This window comes from Lissotriton vulgaris, chromosome 4_1, assembly GCF_964263255.1.
Source record: "Lissotriton vulgaris chromosome 4_1, aLisVul1.2, whole genome shotgun sequence".
Taxonomy (NCBI): Eukaryota; Metazoa; Chordata; class Amphibia; order Caudata; family Salamandridae; genus Lissotriton; species Lissotriton vulgaris.
Window position 1 is genome coordinate 1,785,745,928 of NC_141691.1, and position 27,838 is coordinate 1,785,773,765.

At 41.9% G+C, this 27,838-nt stretch overlaps 1 protein-coding gene across 1 annotated transcript in view; it reads right to left on the reverse strand.

The window, feature by feature from the left end:
• The window catches only part of ANGPT1 (angiopoietin 1), a 1,006,072-nt gene that overhangs the window by 212,242 nt on the left and 765,992 nt on the right, over positions 1-27,838 (reverse strand). The window contains exon 7 of the mRNA XM_086966113.1: positions 10,843-11,009. Within this exon, the coding sequence (XP_086822239.1) occupies positions 10,843-11,009 (167 nt within the window). The remainder of the gene's footprint in view (positions 1-10,842; positions 11,010-27,838) is intronic.

The following is a 27,838-nucleotide window of genomic DNA, read 5'->3' on the forward strand; positions in this document are numbered from 1 at the left end:
GTAAAGTCACAACCAAGAGAGAATATAGGAGTACTAGGAAGGTCAACCATAATACATGCTCCAACACTTGAATGTTCTATGTTATGTGTAGGAATCCCACATAAGAGAACTACCGCAACTACCCCTATGTTTTATGTTAAATGTTTACGAGGCAGAGGGGCATCCAGGCATCGATAAGTAATGCTCAAAAGCCTAAACCCAGTGGCAATTTCACCCTAGAGCCTAGAACCAAAGAAGAAAACCCCATCTTAAATATCCGCGAACTGTCCATTCATGTTATTTGTCATGTATACTGTACTGTAAAATTCCAATAAAAATATTTTTTTTTAAAACAAAAAAAAGAATCTACAAATTGCTCATTGCATTACTGAATCCCTGGTGACCATCATCATCTCTGTGAATGCAATCCTGATCTTTATGTGCCTGCACATTGTGCACCAAGGTGTACAACTCTCCCAGTGATGTTAGGTCAATGGTACATCAGTTTGTATTCAAATATCTGGAACTGTCTACTGGTGAGTGTTCTAACTTCCTTGAGAGTTTCCTTTCCTTCATTTGTAAAGTTTGCGACTTTAGACACAGTTTATGTCTTACTTTGGTCCTTTAATGGAATATTTTGTGATAAGTCTTATTCTAATTTGAAGCATTTTTGACAATACGTTTATTAGTTATGTAACCTATACTTGCAGTTTTAGGTCAACATAGACTTTACTCCTTAGCCTTTACTCCACATGTGCCTTTACTACACATGCATTCACTCCTCAGGAAACGGTTTTTATGGTTAATGCATGGGTAGAGGTAAAGAGAGATGTGGGTTATTTTAGGGTTTTGAGGAGGGAAGAGGTAAATTGGGGCAAGGTGGAATTTCAGGGTTATGCCACGCATACATAAGTACACACAACTTTGTCAATATAATTGACAGATATTTGATAGGTTGATTGAGCAGGCAAACTCCTTAAGACAATTCCTGTTTCTTGGAATTGTCCATAGGAAATAGTTTTTCAATTTATAAAAGTAATGAAGTAGACAACGCAAATAATTACATGAGCACCATATTCAGTTCACTGAGTTGTATACTATATCCAGATGAAGTGAGTGCCAATGGAATTTCACCTGACAACAGGGCAGTTTATAAGGCAGGGTCAAGAAATTTTATTTTTTCTGTATCTGTTCACTACAAACGAGTCATAATATCATAGAACTGTAAATAGGACAGGCAGTTTTACTATTTGCATAATTGTTATGCTTTTGCAGATTGTGTTACCCAGGTAGTGCTTAACTTGAGCTGGTGGTTACAGGTGGGGCCCATTTGCACTCGGCACATATTTTTTCTCATCAGACTTTGACATGTAGCAAGTGAGAGACAACCACAAAACAGGGAAAGGAGGAGAAAGACAGAAAAGAAATGAGAAAGAAAGGAAGCAGGAAAGAAAAAGCACCTGAAATAGTGAAATAAGGAGGCAGAAAGAGTGTGATGGTCGATGAGATGGAAGCAGGACTTAGGAGTCTAGAGGCCTTACTTATGAGGGCCTTGCGCCACCAGTGCGTCACTTTTAAAATGGAAAAAAGTGACGCATCGGTGGCGCAAGGCTTTCATAAATGAGGCCCCAGGTATTCAGAGCCCCCAGAGCTTAATTTGAGGTAGTGATTTCAGGTGCTTGGTACCGGCACTTAATTGTCAACACCGGCACTTGTGACAATCTGCCAAAAGATAGTGCTGTCTGACTAATTTAGAGATGACCACAACAACAGTCAATTATTAATTCAATATACATTAAAAATTAACATTCCCTAATGCCCACGCCATTCTTATAGCTTTGGGTGGTCTGAAATAGTCCGAATTGTAACACTTGTTGGAGTGTGATGGTTAGTAGTTGTGTTGTTACTATCATTGGCAGCATGGAAGGGATAATGGGTGGTGCAAGCTGCTATGGCCTCCTGACGAGAGAGCTCTGGCACTTATGCTTTTACAGGTTAAGCACTGGCCCCCAACATTCTGCAGCGCATGTTGCATGTTTCCCAGCGAAACTCTAGGTTCTAGCACTTTTTCATTTTCTAATTAAGCACTGCACATAGGACATCATTAATTGCTTTAGTGATGACAGTACTTGAAACAGAAACGCCCCTGCAACATGTAGGAAAAACATTACGCAGACATTTACAATACACAGAGGACTAGATGCATAGCGGTGGGCAGTAACAACCTCATGTCATTAAAGTCTACTTTTTTCAGCATCTTTTGTATGCACCTGGTTCTTTGCAAAAAAAGCAAAGTGCAGAGAGTTGCATTTAGTGCAACTTATTGATATTGTCAAGGAAGTAACTGTCTCCAAACGCATTTATTTTGGCTGCATTCCCAGTTGTGTAAATCCACGAGATAGCAGGAAAAATAACATTTATAAAATGTGCTTTGTGTATACTATTTTCCATAGAAACAAAGTTAGGTTGAAATGGGAGATGATTAGCCACACCAAGCATAACTCAATGAGTAGAACCATTCCACTCTACTATCATTCACATACTTGGTGCAGCATACTGAAAATGTAATATTACTACAGTTTCTTTGCTTAAGTAAAAACCTGAACATATAAATGAATGCATAAATAAATAAAACCCATATCTTCTATACAGAATCGACCAAGTGACTACTGGTCAAAGGGGACATGTGTGAATGTTTCTTAGGTATATTTAGCTTCATACCATAAACTATGTGGATACGTCACAAAAATTGTGTAAACCTGTGCATTGTGATCTTGTATCTGTGGCTGTGTAGGCTACCTATATTTTGGTATTCACAAAACCACAAGAAGACGTTTAGATAGGTCCCACAATTGAGCTCCTGTGCTGTGGTTGTAGTGTAGCAAATCATTGGTCTAGCACCAGGGTAGTAGTGTAGTTTTTTCTGTCTTTCTTCTCCTGGAAAACATCTGCCCATATGGACTCATCTCACCCATAGTCCTTAAAAATAAGAGGGTTGTGTGATAGTAGACATAAGTCAATGTGTGGAAGATGCCCAGGGGGCACTGAGCATACACATGCTAGTGTTTTGGTGGTGTGTGAACAGATGTACTTGTCCTTCCTTCTGCTGATTGGCCATAAGCAGCACGGAGGTCAGGAGCGTACTGTAGAAGAGGACTGGCAATTACGTGGAAAGGAGAGCCGAGGCAGGAGAGGCCAGAGGACAGAAAGAGGCAGAGGCGGTGAAGGAAGCAGAAAGAAAATTGGAGTCCCGATGAAGAAGTGGCAGATACCAGAGAGCGAAAAAATGGAGGGTCAAGTGACTACTGTGTCCATTGACCAGCACCAGGAGCACTTAAAGGATGGCATGCTGCTGTGACTCCAGTCGGGAGTCACGGCCTCATGCAAGTGTACTCCGCAAGTGTGTGCATGGTGGGAGTAGGACTTGTGCTGTGAGTCTGTTAGAAATGGGGATTTCTGGTTGGCTAGGATATGCACCTAAGCCAGGCAGAACCCAACATTCTAGTCAGGGTTAGGGAGTTACACACCAAAGATAACCCCTGCTCAGCCCCTTGGTAGCTTGGCAGAGCAGTCAGGCTTCTCCCAGAGGTAATGTGTAAAGCATTTGCGTAACACACAAACACACAGTGATGCACAAAGCACACCAAAAAAAATGACTCTACACAAGGTTATATACAAATATCACCATATTATATATAAGACACATAGACCATAAATCACTTTGTAGCATGTAAAGCACATTAGACCACAATCACATAAATTCCTTTGTCAACTAGGAAATGGTCATGACATCACATTGGTCTTAAATCACTTTGCTATAAGGCAACTGTCACAACAATTGGTGCAGTAAAGCACGTACTTGGAAGTTGCATGTCATAATAACGTTGTGAAAACTACATTACTGCGCCTATTATACCATCCTATCCATAAATCCATAAATCCATAAATCACCATAAGTCATTACAATACCATAACTACTTTACACCATTTCTGTGCATGCCTCAATGCTAACAGCCAGTATCATCCTAAAACAATAGAGCACAGTGCTACATTGCTTTTAAAACATCTACTATGGTAACTTTCCCAGCCAGTATTTGTAGTAATTGGTGCAGGGGTCCTCACTCGGTCTCCCGCAGATGTAAACTTCATTAGAGTGCTATGACACTGAGGGGGTGCTGCTGAAAGACTACATGCAGTGACCTCCCTCGATGATGTGCAGTAAAATTGGGGAGACATTGCTGGGCCCCCCACTCTCCAAACAGAACCAAATGTCTGCCCGCAAAACTGCGACACAGCCAGAAAGAAGTCGGGCCTCTTGGCCCGTGGTGCAGAGGATGTTCCCTTGCCCTGAGCCCCCGCAGGACACCTGGTGCTACTGCAATGCTGGCGGAGGAGCAGAGATGCTTCTCTGGCCTCCCGCTCAGCTCGGGCGCACAGCAACTGCCATACTCCTGGCAGACCTCGATCCCTGGCCTTAAGGTGGTTCTTCTTTGTATCGGATATACAGCTACCGTCTCTCCTGGCAGCTGCATTGGTGCCTCCGCCCTTCTTCCTCTGCTCCAGGGCAGGCAGGGCGGAGCTGGGCTTCCTCTTCAGCTCAGCACACCTGGGTGCCCCAGCAACACAAGGATACGTTCCTAGGTTTAAGTTTTTTACTCAGCCATAGCGAACGCCGGCAAGGCATTTTCAACATAGCACAAATATTTTTTTCCAAATAACAAGAGAATTGCGACCCGTATGCGCTCACCATGCGCTTTCTAATTTTCAGGCCTTTCCTCTGCGAGGAATCCATTGCTCCCCATGCACCCTAGAAAGGCAACTAGAAAGCACTCACCATGCGCTCTGAGAAGGTAATAACAGAGCGCTCAGCCCACATTTGTTTAGGGAATCTCCTAAAAAGATTTCTTTTTTTTCTGGATAATAAAGGTTTTAAAGGGCAGTCGAGCCCTTCTTCTGCTCCAGGCAGGAGCAGCCAATGAAGGCCGTCCCTCCCCCATACACCTCAAGGATAGCACTCCTCACACAGTTCTGCAGCTTTTCCTCCCAGGCAGGTTACTTTGTGATCCAACAGGATCAAGTGAAGTCTTTTATCTCTGTGAGACTTCCAACAGGAGAGAAGCATACACAAGCTCTTGGAGAATCTTCACAAGCAGGATACCACAGCAGGACAAAAAGAGAGAGCCCATTTCCTCCACCACAGACAGAAGCAGCAACCGCAGGCCGACCCACAACTCACTCAGATAAGGCAGTGCTCCTCACACAGTCCTTCTACTCTTCCCCTCGGCAGGGTCCTCTTGTTTATTGAAGTAATCTAAAGTCCTGAGGTTTTAGATGTAACACTTATACCCCAAAATGTCATTGTTCCCTATATGGCAAGGGTCTCTGAACCCAGTCCAAATGAGTACTGCCCTCCCTGGTGCAGCATGACCACAGGGGGTGGAAACTGCATTGTGAATAAGGAGACAGCCTATTCAGGTGCAAGCAAAACTCCGCCCACTACTCCAAATGCAGACCAGGTATATTCAGCCTTGTGATAAGTCTCTCGTGCAAGGCAGGGCACACCTCAACCCCCCTAGTGACTATGTAGAGTGAATGCACACACCAGCTCCTGTCACTGAAACACCACGCACTGAATACACAAACAGCCAGAGGCACACAGAATGGTAAAATAGAGCCTTAACTCCATTTTCCTATCTTCTCCCTATTGCAAGTTGCTCATGTGAAAATGTTACAGTGCAACCCCAGATAGCCTTTCAACCGTGAGAAACGAAATACACAGTATTTCACTATAAGGACGTCACACATACCAGTACATGTCCTAACTTTCACATACACTGCACCCTGCTAATGGGGTTACCTTGGGCCCACCTTACATGTAAGGAAAGGGAAGGCATGAGCCTGGCAAGTGGATGCACTTGCCAGGGCAACATGGCAGTTTACAACTGTGTGCACTGATACTACAGTGGTACGTCTGAGCCACATTTACAGGGCTACTCATGTTGGTGGCACAACCAGTGCTGCAAGCCCACTAGTAGCATTTGATCTACAGGCCCTGGCACACACCGTGCACTTTACGTGAGACTTACCAGTAAATCAAACATGCTAAAAATGGATAACTAATTATATGATAATTTATACAGAGAGCGTGGGGATAAACATTTCAAAAGGGCCAGGTCTAACAGGGTTGCTGTGTTTTTATGAAAAAGTGTACACGCTTGGTGGCTGTACGGGGCTTTGAGCTGAAAAGCTCGCTGAGTTGTAAAGTGGCACACGTGTATTACTCTGTTCCGTTTTCACAATAGTGCACTTATGGAATGCATGAAGTGGGATTATCACGTGGCTGCCTTGACTTGATGTGAAGTGGATTTTTCATACTTACGGTTTTCGTTCAGTGCACAGAGGTATTTTGGTGGAGGACACCTAGAGAGTAGAAGGAAGAAAACGAATTGCCTGTATTTATGTTTCCCTGAGAGTGTTGAAGAAGAGAAAGTGGACGGGGTATACAGAGAAGAATCACAGATTCTTACCAACTAAAGGAGTGACTTTTCATCTTAGTTAATTGACCAGTGATCGATGTAGTGACACCCTGGATAAATAAAACTAAAGTGACAATCCAAATTTAGTGGGTATCGATACTCTTGTCCTGTCACACGTTGTTTGTGGCAATTGTTGACAAAAATGCACGCTTACATTCTTTACAGCTTAAGCGAAATGTGGTTTTGGAAAAACTTTGGCAATCTTTTAAAAACCCATAAATGTATGGATTTGTGGGTGTTCCCAACATTCCAAAGAGTGCTCACCAGCCACCCAGACATATTAATAGATAAGACTCTTTGATTCTTCAAAAACATAATTGTTTATGAGGTAGAAACAAAGCCATGTGTCATTTTCTACCTCTCTAATGGGGTGGTTCGCCTCAAGGAAGTTCCAGATCTGACCAAAGGTTACATTTGGGTCAGGTACTCTGTATAAAGTGTGCTTGTATGATGCAAATATTATTGCTATCTGTTCCTAAAAACTGAACTCATACGTTATCCTCTTTTGAAGATGGTGCATTATGTGGTAATAGTTAATGATTCGATTAGGCATTTGCACTCTGTTTTCGAGCATTTTAAGAGACTTTGAGGAATTGTTTAATAAATATGTTATGTAACAAACATATGTTTGCCGGCCATGGTGCGTATTCCCTAATGTGTGCTCTATGCTGTCCCATATCTGGTCTGCGACTTCTGTATCTTCAATGGTTGTGTGTATAAGCCCAAAATCTACAATAAAATCTTGTGAACGTCGCAGTCCTTTAAATCACCCCTCAAACCATATTGTGTTAGCAGTGTAAAATACATCTCTCCTGCTTTGCAAAATTCGAACTATGTGGAAACCTACCATCAGATTGCCCTAAGAAGATCTCTTGCGATGGGATGCTAGAATATTATAATGCGATCTACTCAGATCCCCAAAGAATATGATTGAAGAAACTTCCAAAAATCCAAAATCAAGCCCTAAAATGTTTCTGAACTTATGAACATTTGACCAATTCAAACCAACATCTATATGCCCTCTACTGTTTCTGAGAGGACACAGCTGTAAAAATTCAAGTCATTGTATACTACACATGTTGTTATGTGGAGCCAGTTCTTTAGGGCCTACTGACCTAAAGAACTGTCTCCACGTAACATCCCGGTGTGTAAATATCACAATTTAAGAACAATGAAAATACTTGTGAGCCTAAACAATAATTATTATGAACATATGCATGCAACCTCTGTTCAATGGTATCAAATATTATTTTTTATTTTTTATATTTTTATAGATAAATTAAGCTAGATACACAAATAGGGAATAAAACGTATGTTTACACTTGGTTCAAACAGTCAAATTACTGAGATTAGATTCTTGTATTGACCAAATATCGGATAAAGTGTACACAGTATCAATCATGGATATATGAAGAACTGTTTTCAAAGGATCAATGTATATCAGGAACATACAAAGAACATAATCATATCATTGTATACAGAGGACAATAATTTCTGGTATGGCTCTTGGAAATCTGTGTCCTGTGACGCACACAGATTTCCAAGAGTCATGCCAGAAATGATTGTCAATACAAGAATCTAATCTCTGTAATGTGACTGTTTGAACCCTGTGTAAACATAAGTATTGAGGACTACATGTTTTATTCCCTATCTGTGTATCTAGCTTAAATTATCTATAAAAAATAACAAAAAGAAAATATATTTTTTGATACCATTGACTAGAGGTTGCATGTATATGTTCATGATAATGATTGTTTAGGTCCACAAGTATTCTCATCGTTCCTAAATTGTGATATTTACACACCAGTTATTTTCCCTGAAATAGGAATTTGTGTCAGGGGTGCCCCTGTTCTTACATCCACGTAACATCCCGACCAGGAAGCTTTGATCATCATCTTGGCACCTGAGGCCTCAATGCCCCTCACCCAGCAGAAATACCTTGTCCATTGCCCTGGAAATGTTGCACCCTACCCTGTGCAATCCCTCTACCTCAACTCATGAAACACCTCAAAACCAATCTCTTCAAGAGACAATTTTGCTGAAAGTATCTTCTAAGTCCGTAGTTAAATAACGAAAGACAGTGGTCTTCACACATATGACTGTACTCTAGTTGACTTTTGCTCGCCCTATTGTAGGTTATCTTTACCCTTCTTGCCTTTGCATATCTCAACATTCTGAGGGTATTGCAAAATCAATACCGTTTCTTTACAAAATACAAAAAGAATTAAATAAATGAGTGTATCACCAGTCTCTGTAAACTTTGAAAATCATGTCTAGAGTTCAGTGCCAGCTCAGCAGGATCTTAAATTTGATGAACAAATTCTGTTCAGGTTTTCAAGGATGGACCTCCAGTAAATATGATCATTTTTGTAAAGTATATTAAAAAGACTAAATATAAACTATCTCAATATTTCAGATATAATGCTACTTTTTTTGCAACGTTATCAAATACCCATCAGTCAGTATTGTGAGATCTGTAATCGTGGATAAATTGCCATTGAATTTACCAAACTATCGACGTGTTTATAAGATCGTTCTAAGAATAAAAAGGTAAAAGTGGAATTGATGTTAGGCTTAAGATCTTTGATGGATTACCTTTTAACAAGAACAGCATATGGCAAGCAACGTAGATACAAGCCATTGAAAGGGAAAGGACAGCAATTAAACAGACAAAAAACAAAATATAGAAGCAAGACAGTAACAAAAACAAAGGTTAGAGCTTTCGAGAAAGAAAATGTTAAACATTTGTATAGCAAATCTCACAATGCTAATAAGTGTCTACTTAAAATAGTAAGAAGGTAATGCAGGTGTGCACTGACATGACCTAAAGATGTTCGACCCTCTTATAAATACTGTATTTGGTTAATTATACCACTTTTTCTAACCTGTTGAGCACTTAAAAAAATTAAGGTTTTGCAGGAGGATGCACAAGCCTTTTCTTAAATAATCAAGAGCCATGTCTACTACTGGTCTTTTAAAGGGAGAAATGGCAGGGCAAAGCAACTGCTGGCTGTTTCCTGAATTTCGGAAATAAAAAATATTTTCCAATGCACTAGCTTAGCATAACCCAGGAGCTGCTCCAACAATGCGTGTGTGCGTGCGTGCGTGCGCGCTAAAGAGCCAAATACCAGCATTTGAGATCAAGTGCACTTATATGTGATTGGAAAATCCCCCAAGGCACCTTTTTTGCACCCATTTCTATGGATATGTCAGGTTTAACAGTGGGACTTCAAAGCGCCCTTTGTTGAAGAATATAATGGAAGCGCTGCTTCTGGCTGGATCCCGAGACACCACTTAGTCCGCTTGCTAAAAGGCAGAACGCCTACGTCTTTACATAGTCTGCCCACTGCAGATGGACCACAGGTTCGTATACGCCTTGTTACTTCTACAAGACAAATTCTCTGCATTTCTCTCTTCCTAGTGTAAAGGGAGAGGGTGCGCTAAAGAGCACGCCCCCTCTGCATCTGGAGTTGTCCTATAATTGGCAGGGTGCCTAGGAGGCTTTTGCCAGTCTAAAGGTGGCAAATGTGCCATAGGTGGTATCCTGCATGCTGCCCCCACTTCTATCTATCACATGACTGGCAGTTTCCTTTTCTCAGTGGTATGGTGGAGCTCAGGCAGATGGTCTGCTATCAGAGCCTATGCTGGGGTGGGCAATGGCAGCTCCACCTTCAAAGAAGTCTAATTCTCGCACAGGAAATGAGGTTGATGGAAGGAGTCTATGAACTCCTCCCACCAACGTGTCAACTAGGAGCTTCATTTAACCTCTCCTACATTAAAGCGTTAACCATGCTCAGCCTGATTTCCACCACAACCAGTACAACAAAGGTTCCTTTGGGTAACACGGCCCACACAGCCAGCAATCCAGACATGTATCCCAAGCATTGTTCACTGTAAGAGCAGCATAGCTTCTAGATTGGTCATGTTTTGTGCGTGCACCTTTGCTGGACGTTCTCACAAGTAGGGATGAACAGCAGTTCTGTGTAATTGTCTTCCAAAACGTATAGATTTTCATAACAATTCTTAAGTCAAGGAATGTTACAAATGTTAGGAACACTTCTGCCCACTTGAAATCAGACTCGGTTTTACCAGGAATTCTTAGGAAGAATAAGTAGGACAGAGACAGCGCATTGCCAATTACTCTTTTGAAGTGAAATCTTTCCCTCGCCCTTGCTGTTAGTTACCCTTATCGAAGGAAGAGCATTATATTATTTACAATAGTTTTCTGCCATTAAATTGCATTTCATAAAGCAGGACTGGCCCCAGTATTAGGAGAATATTGTGAAGAGATCACCGAATTTGACAATGTACGCAGTAGGATGTTTACCTGTAATTCTGCTTCTCGTTTCCCACGTGGAAGCGGTCGTACTGCGAGTGCGCGCGGTTTGATTCCCAGTCCGTCAGTTCGATCCTCAGGGAGTACAGCCGCTGGCTGGTGATGGCGAAGATGAACTCGTTTCCCAGCCAGTACTCGCCAGATGCGCTGCCAAAGCCCTAGGGAAGGGGAACTACGTTTATTTGTGAACGAAATGAGGCACACAGTTCCAGAAAACAATTTACACTTATTTGCGACATTATCACAGTAAAGACTGCAAGAGTCAATGTGGACAACTTTACACGGTCGCAAGAAAGTCTCCCATCACTGCTGGCTGTGGTTTTTTATTGCGGAGAATTTAAATTGAACCCCCTGAAAATAATATTATGCAGCATTATTCTATCCAAGCAATTCAGTCTGCAGGGCTGACCATCGGAGCATGACCGGTTGGCAGCCAGAGGGATCCCAAAGTCTTTTCCATCTGACTTGAGCGGACCACCCTTGAAAGAGACGGACTATCCGCACGTGCATCCTCCACAGCTATAGCAGCTCAACACTCGAAATTCTCACTCTGTAATATTACCATTGTTATCATGCATATAGGACGGTCATACAGGTGGTCCTGGTACGAACGCTGGGCATCCTGTGTGATATTACGCTTATCATCATTTATATAGGACAATCATACAGATGGTCCTGGCACGAATGCTGGGCATCCCGTGTGATATTGCGCTTATCATCATTTATATAGGACAATCATACAGATGGTCCTGGCACGAATGCTGGGCATCCCGTGTGATATTGCGCTTATTATCATGTATATAGTACAATCATACAGGTGGTCCTGGCACGAATGCTTGGCATCCCGTGTGATATTGCGCTTATTATCATGTATATAGTACAATCATACAGGTGGTCCTGGCACGAATGCTTGGCATCCCATGTGATATTGCGCTTATTATCATGTATATAGGACAATCATACAGGTGGTCCTGGCACGAATGCTTGGCATCCCATGTGATATTACGCTTATTATCATGTATATAGTACAATCATACAGGTGGTCCTGGCACGAATGCTTGGCATCCCGTGTGATATTGCGCATATTATCATGTATATAGGACAATCATACAGGTGGTCCTGGCACGAATGCTTGGCATCCCGTGTGATATTGCGCTTATTATCATTTATATAGGACAACCATACAGGTGGTCCTGGCACGAATGCTGGGCATCCCATGTGATATTACTCTTATTATCATTTATATAGGACAACCATACAGGTGGTCCTGGCACGAATGCTTGGCATCCCGTGTGATATTACACTTATCATCATTTATATAGGACAATCATACAGGTGGCATCCCGTGTGATATTGCGCTTATTATCATTTATATAGGACAATCATACAGGTGGTCCTGGCACGAATGCTGGGCATCCCATGTGATATTACTCTTATTATCATTTATATAGGACAATCATACAGGTGGTCCTGGCACAAACGCTGGGCATCCAGTGTTATATTACGCTTATTATCATTTATATAGGACAATGATACAGTGGTTCTGGCATGAACGTTGGGCATTCTGTGTGATATTACTCTTATTATCATTTATATAGGACATTCATACAGGTGGTCCTAGTACAAACGCTGGGCATCCTGTGTGATATTACTCTTATTATCATTTATATAGGACATTCATACAGGTGGTCCTAGTACAAACGCTGGGCATCCTGTGTGATATTACTCTTATTATCATTTATATAGGACAATCATACAGATGGTCCAGGTACGAACGCTGGGCATCCAGTGTTATATTATGCTTATCATCATTTATATAGCACAATCATACAGGTGGTCCAGGCACGAATGCTGAGCATCCCGTGTGATATTACACTTATCATCATTTATATAGGAAAATCATACAGGTGGTCCTGGCACGAATGCTTGGCATCCCGTGTGATATTACGCTTATTATCATGTATATAGGACAATCATACAGATGGCATCCCGTGTGATATTGCGCTTATTATCATTTTTATAGGACAATCATACAGGTGGTACTGGCACGAATGCTGGGCATCCCGTGTGATATTACTCTTATTATCATTTATATAGGACAATCATACAGGTGGTCCTGGCACGAACACTGGGCATCCAGTGTTATATTACGCTTATTATCATTTATATAGGACAATGATACAGTGGTTCTGGCATGAACGTTGGGCATCCCGTGTGATATTACTCTTATTATCATTTATATAGGACATTCATACAGGTGGTCCTAGTACAAATGCTGGGCATCCTGTGTGATATTACGTTTATCATCATTTATATAGGACAATCATACAGGTGGTCCTGGCATTAATGTTGGGCATCCCGTGTGATATTACTCTTATTATCATTTATATAGGACAATCATACAGGTGGTCCTGGCACGAATGCTTGGCATCCCGTGTGATATTACGCTTATTATCATTTATATAGTACAATCATAAGGTTGGTTCTGGCACGAATGCTGGGCATGCTGTGTGATATTACGCCTATTATCATTTATATAGGACAATCATAGAGGTGGTCCTGGCACAAAGGCTGGGCATCCTGTGTGATATTACTCTTATTACCATTTATATAGGACAATCATACAGGTGGTCCTGGCATTAATGTTGGGCATCCCGTGTGATATTACTCTTATTATCATTTATATAGGACAATCATACAGGTGGTCCTGGCACGAATGCTTGGCATCCCGTGTGATATTACGCTTATTATCATTTATATAGTACAATCATAAGGTTGGTTCTGGCACGAATGCTGGGCATGCTGTGTGATATTACGCCTATTATCATTTATATAGGACAATCATACAGGTGGTCCTGGCACGAACGCTGGGCATCCAGTGTGATATTACGCTTATTATCATTTATATAGGACAATGCTTCAGTGGTTCTGGCATGAACGTTGGGCATCCTGTGTGATATTACTCTTATTATCATTTATATAGGACATTCATACAGGTGGTCCTGGTGCAAACGCTGGGCATCCTGTGTGATATTATGCTTATTATCATTTATATAGGACATTCATACAGGTGGTCGTGGTACGAATGCTGGGCTTCCAGTGTGATATTTCTCTTATTATCATTTATATAGGACATTCATACAGGTGGGCCTGGCACGAGCGCTGGCAATCCTGTGTGATATGACTCTTATTATCATGAGGCTTTAGGACTGTCCCATTCCTGGCGCTGAGAACCTGGTACTGCAGTTAACCTCAACTAGTTAACTGCATGATGATGCAGAACCGGGTAAATTAGATAAGGCCCTTCTGATATGCGCATACGCATACCATCTAAAGAAGAGCTGTCAGCGGGTGTGTAGTGTGATGACACGTGGGTGGACCCTATGTTCTGAAGCACTCTTGGTAAGTAAGGAGGACCTGTCAATCAAGAATAGCAGCGTGCATGAGACAAACAGAAATTAAGCTAGTTGTTAATTCCCACAAAATACTGTCAATGCCATGAAATTCAAGTGTTTTGATGACTTACCACTACTCAGACTAAGCCAGCATGCTGGTTGATGAATAATCTGGTGTTGACCTGCCTGATTCTTATGCAGGCGTTGCAATTGCATTCTAAGCAAAGCTGTGAATATTTATGGCCACAAAGACATATTTGAATATTGTGAATATCAAAAATATTCCTATTTTACAAAATCTAGTTATTCATGTATATAAATGAGCAAGGTAACCAGAACCTCGAAAGTTACTTAGAACCCTTATATTTGTCATAACGCACAGTGTTGTTAGTCTAGTGTCTTACAAGAAAGAAGTGATGGAAAAATAAATTTTTCACTGAGATGATAGTGACTCAAGCTGACTGAGGTCAATACCTAGTAGTCCAAAACATACAATTTGAGTATGAATCTATGGAAGATGGAATGTCCTACTTTCGTGTTTTTACATTTGAAAATTGAAGTGACTTCCTTCTATGAGAGAACTCAAGGTTTTTCCTAAATGAAGGTCTTATTTTTTACTGCGGCAGATTTTATCTTATTAAACTCGGATAGCATGAAATCTAAAGGGAGCCAAATTCACAGGCTGATGTATGTGCTATATTCGGGAGAAACATATTCCAGATAAAAAAATGTTTAGATCTTTGCTTTTACAAATTAGCGCTTAGGGTCCAAAACATGTTTGTGATCGCAAACCCTGCAATTTGAAAAAAAGGGTGGGTTTGCAACTGCAAAAAATATAATAATATGTCTTGAACCCATTTTAGGAGTCAGTACATTTTTTCTGACTCGCAAAATGGGGTTATAAATAGAGGAAACATTGCATTTTTCAAGATTTGTTGTGGGCATTCCTTCCAAATTGTGATGCATATTGATATATAGCAATGGGTTTTCACATAATACCGGTCATAAGCCATTGAAACATTACTGACCCCAAAGTTGGGGGTGGGTACTAATTTTCAAAAAGGAATGAGTTTCCTTAGGGAAATTGCCTTTCAATCATGGGCTTAGCCACACATGTCATTTCCCCGCAAGTGGAACCACGCTTGCGGTAAGCATGCATATGCCTTATCCAAGCATATGCGTGGTTCAGGCAGTGCGCGGTCTAGCTGCGTGGATGGGTGGGCAAAGGAAGAGGAAGAATTGGGAGAGGAGGGTCCAGGTTGTGATCTGGTAAGTGGGGTTGGGTTTTGGGGGAGTGGAGTGGTAGATGGTAGCGGTAAAGGTCATTTGAGAGCTCAAGGGGGAGTTGGGGTTGTTTTTAGGGCTTGGGGGAGTTAGTTTTATTGTAAGGGCTCAGGGGGGTCGGTGTTGTTTTTAGGGCGGGGGGGGGATAGGGTTGGTTTTAGGGCCCAGCGTGTGTCAGGGTTGTTTTTAGGCCTCAGGGGTCAGGTTGTTTTTGGGGCTCAAAGCTGGGGAGGGCTGGGGTGTGATCTTTACCACTCATATCCCTTTACCAGTCATGCCCTTACCACAACATTGCGTGCTAAAGGAATGCATTGTTGTGAATCATTCATTGTTCGGGCAGCGTTCTAGAGGCACTTTAGCTATCTGTCATACAACCATCTCCTTAGTACCCCTTCCCCTTTGTGAATTGGGATAAAACTTTCAAGGGATGTATAAAGTGGTCTAGGGGACCACTGTTAACTCTCACTGAACTGTTTAAAATATAAAACTTGTTTTTTATAAAAAACGGTGCCGTTTATTTTGAGGAAATCAGACTGCTTCGAAATAAAAGTTTTCTTTATTTAAAGGAAATCAAAGAAATGATGATATGCTGACCCTTGTGGGCCACCAACCCTCTGATTGTGACCAATAGGAGTGAGTCTCAATTGGCAATCTATAATAGTAATTAGGTAGTTAAACTGCAACCTATTCAGATTCCTTATTTTGTGGTATTAGGTTATTTCCCACAACAATGGGTTTTCACATAAAAGCGGTCATAAGCCATTGAAACATTACTGACCCCAAAGTTGGGGGTGGGTACTAATTTTAGGGCTGGGGGGTGGGGGGTAGGGTTGGTTTTAGGTATTCAGATTCCTTATTTTGTGGTATTAGGTTATTTCTCACAGCCATAGACCAGTCTGCAAAATATCTTTCTGATCGCAACAAGAATGTTTGTATATCAAGCTCTAGTTGTTCTTGTGTTGTCGCTGTTCCAAGAGCAATTTTTCCAGGTGACTTTAACGTAGCTTAAAGTCATGTGTGCCAATTCCTTTTGCAGCTAAACAGCCTACATGAATGGTAAACATTATTGTACACTGAGTCTGTGATAGATGCTGCTGTCTGTAGTACATTATATCGATTTACACCAGTACTCATTTTTTTGGAGACCAGGACTTATTTTTCATCACAGAAGGTGATCCAGTGCAATAGAGAAATCAGAAAAATGAGGGGAAAAAAGAGGAAAAGAAAAATGGGAAAACAGTGACAAAGAGAGACATTTATAAAACACAGGTAGTGGGATTGAAAGAAAAGCTTTAAGTCCTTCACTGGCAGTTTTCTGTCAACAAGAGTAGGTAGATATTTTCGCTGGACATTATGGATGCCAGCATTGTGCATACATTTTACAATGTTGAGCTTATAGCCTTTTGTTTAAAGGGTGCCCAGGGATGTCAACATAGTACAAATATCAACTCATTCCTACAATGCAAATGTACAAATCTTTATTTACATTCAAATTTATGAGAGTCCATATTAGAGGAAGCATCACATCTTTAGACAAAGTGTTAAGAACTATAGGTAAACAACACATTGTGATAGACAAAATAATACTGTCACATTAGCTTGCCTATTTTATTTTTTTAAATACGCATTTTCTTATCTTTCCGAGGTCTTTGGGGTTTCAACAAGAACTTCATGACATGTCTCATGACATAGCATTTTGTCATACCACAGGAAGCAGCATAAGATACATCCCCCAGAATTCCCTTATAGGTGTCTAAGTAGTAATTCCTGAACTGAAAGGAATGTTTGGAATAGTATTGATAAATCCTGCTTACTGGTGTAGTTGGATTTTACATTACTATGTTAGACAGGCCACTTTTAAAAAGTGGACATATTTCTGTGCTTATAACTCTAGTGTGGTTTTCAGCTCTTTGACTGTCTCAAACTAATGCCCGGTGAGTGCGTTATACTTCCACTTCCTTTTCAATCACTAAGCATGTTGTGAGTGCTTCACTTATTCCCAGTTAGTGGGAAGTACTTGCTATTGCTCCTGACCTCTTTCAAAATCAGTACACAGTGAGCGTGACAATTACCCCTTGAACCGACGCACCCCTGGAAATGACTCGCACCAGTGTGGGTTCAGGTCATAAGCCCCCTTTTGCCTGCGAAGGTGCACCGTGAGTATCACAATGCCACCTCCTTTTCCTGGAAGCCCCGCACCAGGATCACATTGCCTGGCAACCCCCGAGCAATCAACTTCACAGACTTTGCGCTGCACACAAAGAGTGGCCGAGCCCCGAACCGTGTCTCTGCCAGGTATGATGCCAAGTCAACAAGGCATTTCCGGTACTCATGCCAGCTGTCCCTCAGGAGTAGGGACCATATCAAGGAAAGCACTGCCTGCAGCTTCCGCACAAGTACGCAGGATGCCACCTTTTGCTTGCTCAGCCAGGTCTTCTCAAGCTAACTTACAGGGAGTGTGCCCCCTCCCCTCCTTACCTGCTACAGTGCCTGGGGCAGCCACGGCCGGTAGTAGGTGTAACTGCAGTGGGGTGACGTAGGGAGGGGGGGATGTAATGTATGGATTACGGACTCTAACAGGTAAGTAAACTTATAAATAAATAAAACGAATTTCGTTGTGCGCACTGCATTGCATTCGGTGATGCAGTGCATACAACGAAATTCGTTTTTATTTATTTATAAGTTTACTTGCCTGTTAGAGTCCGTAATCCATACATTACAACCCCCCACCCTGCCCCTCCCCCTCCCTATGTCACCGCCCTGCAGTTACACCTACTACCAGCCGTGACTGGCCTGGGGGCAATGGGCTAAGTCCTCAACAGAGTATCCCCACTCAGGAAGGGGCCACTGGGGGATAATTACTGTAGCAAGTGGTGTATGCACACAGGTCATTCTGCGGCCTACAATGTGAGCTTAACTAATATTTCATGTCTAATAGAAACTCAGGTATGCAGGCCCTACCATGTTATGGTGATCTGTGTACTAATACTGGTCAGTAGTGATTGATGTTTTCTTCATTACTTACTGCACTACCTGCCCTAAAAGTCATTGCATGTTATTTTTGCATTCATAACAAATACCATCTCATTCATGGCAATATCTACTGCATTCCTTTGGAAGGTGTCTGGGGGTCCCATACAAGTACAGTGATGCTTGGGTAATGTTTATTACTATACCCCTTGTGAAATGATTTAATGATGTTACGATGCATGTCATATAAATCCTTTCATTGTCAGGATAACCAGTGTTATTCTAATATTTGGAGGATATGCACAGTATTTCTAATTCATCTCATTTTGATCTATGTTTTTTGTATGATTTATGATGTATATTTTTATATAATCCTTTGTGCTGTATTCATTGTGTTAGTGTGTTGCGCAAATGCTTTACACATTTCCTCCGATGATAATACTGCCTGTTCTGGTGTGTAATTTACTTGCTCTGACTAGAGTGATGGATTCTGCCTGGTTAAAGTGCATACCCTACTGTAACTAGAAACCCCATTAATAACAGTTGGCTACTTATCAACCATAGAGGACTCTGGGATTCATCCCTTAATTTGAAAGCATATTGGCATCCATGCGGCAGAAAGAATTCCTCAAGTAAATAAAGGTGGAGATGTTTAACACCTTGACTGCTACAGCAATTCCAGCAAGGTGCTGAACTCAACAGATTTCCATTGTTCATGACGAGCTCAGCTCGTCATCAGCACAGCTCCACTGTGCCTCATGACGAGCTCAGCTCGTCATGAGCATGGAAGGGGTTAAAGGCATGATATGAACAACTAAGCAGTCCATGAAGTGAAAAATCTGGATCAGAGCCACAGGACTTTAATTTAGAAGGATTTATGATAGACAGGCAGGCTCATGGCTGGGAACGAGTGTGCACTGTGAGAACGAGCAGGGTTAAAGAGCTAAGATACCAGTTCCTTTACAATGGGATTATTAGAATGTTTGTGAGAAGGCAGGAAACAGCCTATCTAGGCATCAGTGGGGCTGTGCCTAACTCTGACCTTCCATCCTGCCAGTGATGGCCCACCCAGGCACAACTGAGCTCTCTATTTTGTGTGGCTGTCTCGGAGGAATAAACAAAGACCAAATGCCAACTGCATCCAGTCATGTGACCCAGATACAGGTTTCAAGCACTAAATGGTTAAGGGAGGAAAATGGCAACTTTCTAAAAGTGGCATTTTCAAAATTGCAATTCAAAACCCGACTTTATCATAAAAGATGATTTTTCATTACATTTCCAAAGGCACCAAACATGAACTGTTTACCTGCGCCCATGTGGAACAGTTTATTAAATGTAATAATGTAACTTCAATATTATCCTATGGGAGAAGAAGGCTTTACAGTAGTGAAAAATGAATTTAAGAGTTTTGCACCACCAAGACTTGAGCCCAGCCCTGTGGGATGTTTGGGGCCTACAATAGGTGTGACACATGTATTAAAAATGAAGGTTTGGGCCTGGCAAAAGGTTTCTTTTGGCAGGTCAAAGTGGCAGCTTAAAACTAAACACTCAGGCTGCAATGCCAGGCCTGAGACAGGTTTGCAAGGCTACTTAAGTGAGTGGCACAAGTGCTGCAGGCCCACTAGTATCCTTTAATTTACAGGACATGGGTACACATAGTGCCACTTTACCAGAGACATATCAGTAAATTAAATATGCTACTATGTTGAAGCCAATGTTAACATGTTTTAAGGAGAGATCACATGCACTTTATTAGTTAGCAGTCCTAAGGTCAACAAAAATCTGAACAGCAAAAATGGAGGAGGGAGGCAAAATGTTTGGGGAAAGACTCTCTTAAGGCTGACAGGTCTAGCAATGAAGTTAAGCATTACAGTGCTGCATTAATATACATCCTCATGGTGGAAAACAAAGCAGTAAATATGCTTGTCTATGACTTCCTCATTGCTTAAAAGAAGCAGAATACACTCAGGCTGATAAAGGCTCATATATTTGAGATGTTTACCTGGCATCTAATGCTATTGGGCTGTTAGAAAGGAGTCTGATTTATTCTATAACATCTTAGGTATTCATATACAGAAAAAGGAATTGAAAATTGTTGTCAGTCCTCTGATACTGCCATTTCAACATACCCTTGGAAATCACATACTTCAGAAATCATAGTGACATAATAGAATACACCACTAATGGTAGGGTCTTATCTTAAGCTTAGGCACAATGCGGCCAATGTTCAAATCAGTTTTTCTGTTCCTACACTTATGCAGAAGTCAGCATACTGCTCCTGACCACTGTATAAGGCCCTAGACAAAACTGCTCCTATTCGCAGCATGAACAACTCCATAAACGCCAGAAAATCCACTCCTTGGTACACTCCTGAGTTCCAGGCAATCAAATCCGCTTGCAAAAAATTAGAAAGCGAATGGCGTATCAACTTTTGCCCAGCTATCAAATCACAATACAAAAAAGCGCAAAAGGAATATAATAAAAAAATCCGCACTTCCAAAGCCTTGCATTTCAAAGCGCGCATTGGGGAGGCAGAGAACTCCTCTAAAGAGCTTTTTAAAATTTTTAAAGAAATTTCAGTGCTCACAAATGATAATGTGTCATGCAACAACTCGGTGGACACTTGCAATAAAATTGCACATTACTTCTCGGGGAAATTCACCAACATCTATGCCAGCTTTTCTGACAACCTGACATCTGGCCATGATTTTATGGAAAGTGTAGATGTTAGTCCTACTGACTCCTGCCTACAATGCTTCTCGGTTCCCCCTCCTGAAATGCTTATAAACATCTGTAAGAGCGTCAAATCGGGTTCCCCTCGTGACCCGGCCCCCCCGAAAGTACTTAGAGAAAGTTTACAAGTACTAGAACCTTACTTTAGGCGCGTTATCCAACTATCCTTTTCGTCAGCATGCCTACCGCGAGATTGGAAAAAGGCAATTGTACTGCCAATCAAAAAGAAACCCAATGTAAGTCAGGATATCTTGGAAAACTTGAGACCGATCTCTCTCCTGCCATACCTTGCGAAAGTGACCGAAAAAATTGCCAATAAACAACTCATGGCTCACTTAGAAGCTAATAAATCCCTGCACAGCTCCCAGTCTGGTTTCCGGACTAACTACTCCACTGAGACAGCCCTCCTGAGAGCGACTGAAACTCTACGGGCAGGAGCTGACGAGGGTCACACGATGGCACTTATTATGCTGGACCTCAGTGCTGCGTTTGACACTGTAGCCCATTCCATCTTGCTACAGTGTCTAAACCAGGCTGGGGTCACCAAGGCTGCACTGGGATGGCTTAAAGCCTTCCTCATAGACCGCAGCTTCCAGGTTCAGAGGGGAAATCTCCTCTCAGACAGCATTGCCCTAGAACAGGGGGTGCCTCAGGGCTCTGCCCTGAGCCCCACCCTGTTTAACCTCTATATGGCCCCGCTGGCGGATGTGGTCCAATCGTACGGCATAAATTTAGTATCTTACGCCGACGATACCCAACTCCTCATCTCCCTATCCCAGGCACCCACCTTAGCAGCCGCAAACTTTAAAACTTGCATGCAGGAGCTTGCAGGCTGGATGAACCAACACTGCCTGAAGCTCAATGGCTCTAAACCAGAGGTTCTTGTGATAGGGGGAAATACGACTAGTTGGACTCAGGACTGGTGGCCTCCTTGTTTAGGTCCTCTACCTTCTCCTTGCAAGGAAGCAAAGAACTTGGGTGTATGGGTCGATCCCAAGCTTTCCTTTGATAGCCATGTCCATAAGCTAGTAGGGAAATGCTTTGGGGTGCTGAAGACCTTAAACCGTACTCTGGACCTTCTTCCTTTAGAGTCCAGACGCACGATGACCCAAGCTCTAGTCACCTCCCGTATCGATTACGGTAATGTGCTACTCTTAGGGACTACAGAGAAGAACATCAGAAAGCTGTAGGTTCTCCAGAACACGGCAGTGCGGCTAGTCCTCAGGCTACCCAAAAGAGCTGCCTCTAAGCCCACCTTGGCTGCTCTTCATTGGCTCCCTATAAAAAAGAGGATCCAGTTCAAAGCGCTCCTAATATGCTACAGGATAACCTCTCAGAAAGCCCCTGAATACCTGAAGGATCTTGCTATCCCCTACGTGCCCAATAGAGCACTTCGCTCCAGGGGAACTGGTCTTCTTAAAGCTCCCCGGATAAACAAGGCCAGAATGGGAGGGCGCTCCTTTCGTGCGCTGGCGGCCAAAAATTGGAACTCTCTCCCACTGAATATCAGACTTGCAGAGACTGAGACAATATTTAGGAAACTCTTAAAAACCCACCTTTATACCCTATAGGTCTCTCACTTTCTCCTGCTGCTCTCTCCACAGCGCGGGGACACGCCGGGATGGCGTCACCAGGCGCTTTATAAACCCCCTTTAATAAACCCCCTTTAATAAGGTGAATCCTATTATAACATATCTTAGACAGTCTTCCATAGCACAGTACATCAAGTTGTTTCATTATTGTAATCGGGGTTATGTTTGTGAGGCTGTCCAAAGATTGTAGCCCACATATGGCTAAACGTTTCTGCTTTAAAGTCACCGAAGGGGGTTGAATTAACACAGGACATAGGAGCACAATACATCTTTTCATAAAAGTGACCACTTACAGACTAGCAAGCTTGTTTTATTGCATCAGGGGTGCTGGCTTGTTTATCTACTTGACACCTTATTCTCAAGACATGGCTTCAATGGCATTGCTTTTTGGTGGTTCACATCATGTAAACGCTATGTATAGCTTCTCACCCATTAACATTCAACCTCTACAGGGAATCACTGTGAGGCCCCAGGGCTGATAAGAACGTCAAGATCTATCAGTAGGTTGATGACACCCAATTTTACCCAGAAAGCACGTCACCTGTCTCACAAATTGCCTTGAAGTAATGCATACAAAGAATTCTTAGTCATACAAGAAGATCAACTCTTTAGAGGCAGATTTTGAGCTGATACCTAGTTGCATACTTCATGAAGTATGCAGGAATGGGTCTCATTCAGGAACCTTGATGTCTTCACACTACGCTAATCATTTTGACCAAATCCCAAGGAACCCATGTGGACACCGCCCACTTTTTTTTAACAGAATCTCATCTACCCACTCGCCTTCAGTTCCTTCATGTGTCATCTTCAACGGTAAACTTGAGCACTCTAGCACATTTGCAAGCGGAATAATTATCCATGATGTGCTATGTAAGATTTGTAAGAGCAATGTTGTGAGGTTCAGAAGAAAAAAACAGGAGGGAGGAATTTAGATGCACATAATTATTTCCTATGGCTGTAGGATGTAGAACTACCCTCCCCACCAAGGTATGTCAAGGTCTGGAGCTGTGCTTTGTTTTGTGGCATCATATCCTATTAAGACAAAACAGACGATTTTTCATGTAATACAGAGAAAAGTGAATCATGTTTACCTAGCAGATAATGTCAGTTCCTTAACATAGCTAGTACCTAAAATAGACACTTTTCTATGTTGTGTTTGCTTAGTTATCATGCAGGTATTGTAGAACGTCAGTGATTCCAATTATTGTTATGTCATCAGGGTTTAGGTCATGTGAAATCATATCCTGAGAACGTTCAGTGTCGAAGCTCATATGATGTCATTTCCTTTGTTATAAAGTAAAAGGGTGTGTTATGCCACTTCTGCTACTTCTGGCAATCTGGTAGACAGATGTCCACGAGTTCACTTCTGTTGTCCTCCCCTCTACCTCACCTTTTGTCAGTGCTCAGTTGCTTTGTGGCTAGGTGCACTATATAAATCCCCATTCATGCACACATAAATACATGAATACACATACAACTTTCCAAGAATAACATAAAGGCTCCTTCAAACGCCCCAGACAAGCCCTTCTGTCGTTTTTGCTTCAGTGTCTGGGAGAACTGCTGAAGGTAGTATTTCTGTCAAAGGTAATCAGTACACTCTTGGGCGTCTCCCTCCTATCCGTCAAGGAAAATAAAAAAAGTTAATCCCGGTTGAGCACTTTCACTCAGACTTGGCATAATAATCACCTTCAAGCTACAAAGGGCACACAAACCTCTAGCTTAAATACAACATTTGGAAAAAACATTTCGACTTTTACATATTTAAAAAACAATTAGTATCAGAATTAAATTGTCTTCATTTTAAGTCACAAAGCTGTCTGTCAGCATATAGCATGAAATTTACATTTGTTGTACTTTATCAATAAAAATATTTCAGATGCATCTGGCTTGCAGTTTTGTCAGAGCCGTGTGTACATAAAGTCAAAAATATGTGTTACAAAAAGTAAAAGAAACGTGTAGAAAAGGCACATGTGGTGAGAGTCTTAAAACTGCCACATCAGTTTGTAGGAATATTTTGTGACCGAAATGCAGTTGCAAAACATTTGCATTTTACCACCTACTTTAAGTAGGTGGTAACCCATTGGCAAATGGGAAGGGGTTCTAAAGGAATCCCTTCCCCTTTTTGAATGTTTGCTACTGCGTATTTTAACACCTTGTATGCTCATGATGAGCTCAGCTCGTCATGAGGCACGGTGCTCCTGTGCTCATGACGAGCTGAGCTCGTCATGAGCTGTGCAACACTCACACGCGGGGATAATTCCCCTGCTGTGCTGAACGTTGCACGAAAACGGGTGCAGCCGTGAAGAGCTCAGCTCGTCATGAGCACAGGAGCACTGTGCCTCATGACGAGCTGAGCTCGTTATGAGCATGGGGCGCTGTGCGCGCCGCCCCGCCCCTCAGCACAGCGGGGGAATTACCCCCGCAGCGAAGGTGTTAAGAGCAGGCAGTGGTCCCATGGACCACTGCCGACTCTTAAAAAATGAAAAGATAACTTCTCATTTTTGTTTTTGAAATGCATCCCGTTTTCCTTTAAGGAAAACGGACTGCATTTAAAAAATAAATTGCTTTATTTAAAAGAAATCACAGACATGAGATTTCTGTATGAGTGGGAGGTAACTGAGTCTCTCCTTCCAGGGTCTTTCTTTTTTTCTTTCTTTAGCGCCGGGACACTCTTCGGAGTAGCCGTGCGCTGGTACAAATGCCCCATAACATTAACATTAACATTAACATGGTGATCTGCTGGCCCCAACAGGCCACCATCCCTGTGATTTTTGCGATTCCCAGGGGGTTGCAAATTGCGACCTACCTCAATAATATTCATGAGATAGGCCATTTGCGATCCCCTAGCAATCGCAAAAAGCGTTCAACACACTTTCAGGCATGACATTTTTTGATTTCTAATTGCGAATCGCAAGGATTCATAATTAGGAAATCGCGAAACGGTTTATTCATGCATCTGGCCCAGTGTGTTTAGCCATTTCATAAAGTACAATCCAAGCTCTCAGAGACACATCCTGGCACTTAAATATGATGTCACCCTCTAACGTCACTATATATATAGGTCACCTGTCACTATCCCCCTTATGTACTCTGAAAACATGTGCAGGAAATAGATTTTGTGACAGTAGTTTTCCCTTGACTGCTTCCAAATGAGATGTGTGCTTGCCTATATGTGGTGTTTAATCCCATTGAGTTTCTCCAACTGCCATGGAGAAAAACTTACAGATTTAAGATGCAATGTTAGCTAGGATTCGTTGCATGCTTGTTTATTTTTCATGAATATCCTGACTACCTCCGCTGAAGGCACCCTTCATAGCGATAAATTGGACACCCGTGGATTAGAAGGTTATACAGCATCCTATCAATCCAGAATTGGAGTTTGTTTTTTCAAGAAATGTTTTTTTTTATTTCAAAGTAAGGGGTAATTTCGTAATATAATCTTATGGATCCAGTTGATTACCCACTACATGAGACACCTTAATGATTTGCATGGCTGTTGTGTGAGTTATGGATTGGGATGTTACCCCCAGCTGACATGTCAATGTTTTTTAAAATTTTGATTTGTAACAATACCTGCAATTCAGACTCGATTTTTAAGTGAAGATTAACACACACACACATATACATTAAGTTCATATTTGAAATGGGTATTTTTCATGTATTGTTTTTTGCACACATATGTATGCTAGCTTTAGCTTGAAGTAAAAATAATAATAAAAAAAGAAGTTGCAGGCTAGCCACGGAGAAATCTAACCGGTCTCCTAATGCTTGTTCTTTTGAAGAAAAGTTGCCAGTAATGAAAAGGAAAACATGCTCGCTAAAATGTATTTACAAATTGGCTACACAAAGTGCACAATTATGTTCTATTTGGGTTTTGACTCTTTTATTAATTAACAAAGAGTAATGAATACATTCTAAAGGTGATTTTTTTTAATGATTCAACAAAAGTGGCTTATGCAGATTGTAAGGCGCTTCAAAGGGAACTAGCCATATAGTGCAAAGTGTTATTTCGGAGTTGGTCAGTCAGTGCATATGTTGTTTAACCCTTGGCAGGCAGTCTAAAGTGCTTGCAGGATTGATCCAACACCTCTGTACCTTGCCTTTTGATGTAAATTTGACATCTCTTTTGGGTTTAAACAAAAAACACCACCCACATTAAACCCTGTCTGCATTGCATTCGGTATGGGGTGGGAGTGCAGTTCTTCACAGTTCACTTTCAGGATAATTCATTGTCTGTAAAAGGAACGTACCTCTGCTCGTGTTATTTGAACAACAGAATGATTTGTGGGACACATCAAACCCTTTTCTGAGCCTGGTGGGTCCAGCATTTGCCTGTGTAATTCTGACCTCACATTTCTAAAAGTGACTTTCACTTCATGAACTGTGCACTGCGAGCAATCCTTGTATTAGCTTTGGCAACCTAGGAAGAATTATTTTATGGGATCCTTCCCGCTCCAGGTTCATTAAGCAATTATCTATTTTTCTTTATTTATTCTGCCTGATAATGTCTGTAGGAAGTGTTGTCTTTTAACAGGCAGAGCTAAATTGGAACCAGATATGGCCTGCATATCCAAGAGGTTCATCTCCTGTCTGACAGCTCTCCGCAGGAAGACAGGGGCTGCACCAGTGGGATGAAGCCGCTCTGCTCTGGCTCAGGAAGCCTCTTTCTGGGAGTGAAATATAAGGAGAGGTCACCGGACCCACCCTGCTCAGACACGTTTTCTTATTTATGAAGCTTTAATCTGCAGCCCCTGCATTTCCCGCCGCTGCCTCTGCCATCAGTTTCCCTTCTCGATTAGGGCTGTATTTATCATGGGAGATGGCAAGCACAAGTAATGAATACCCGTTGATAATGAGCGTTGGCTAAGCCAAAATGTCTGGCTTTACTGTAGTGCATGAAGAGACCCAGAGATGAACAAGCACATATGCATGTAGAGACAATATGAACTCAGGTAACAGCTATTCATACATGCCCACAGAATATAAACTGGCCCAGAGGCACAGACAGCACAT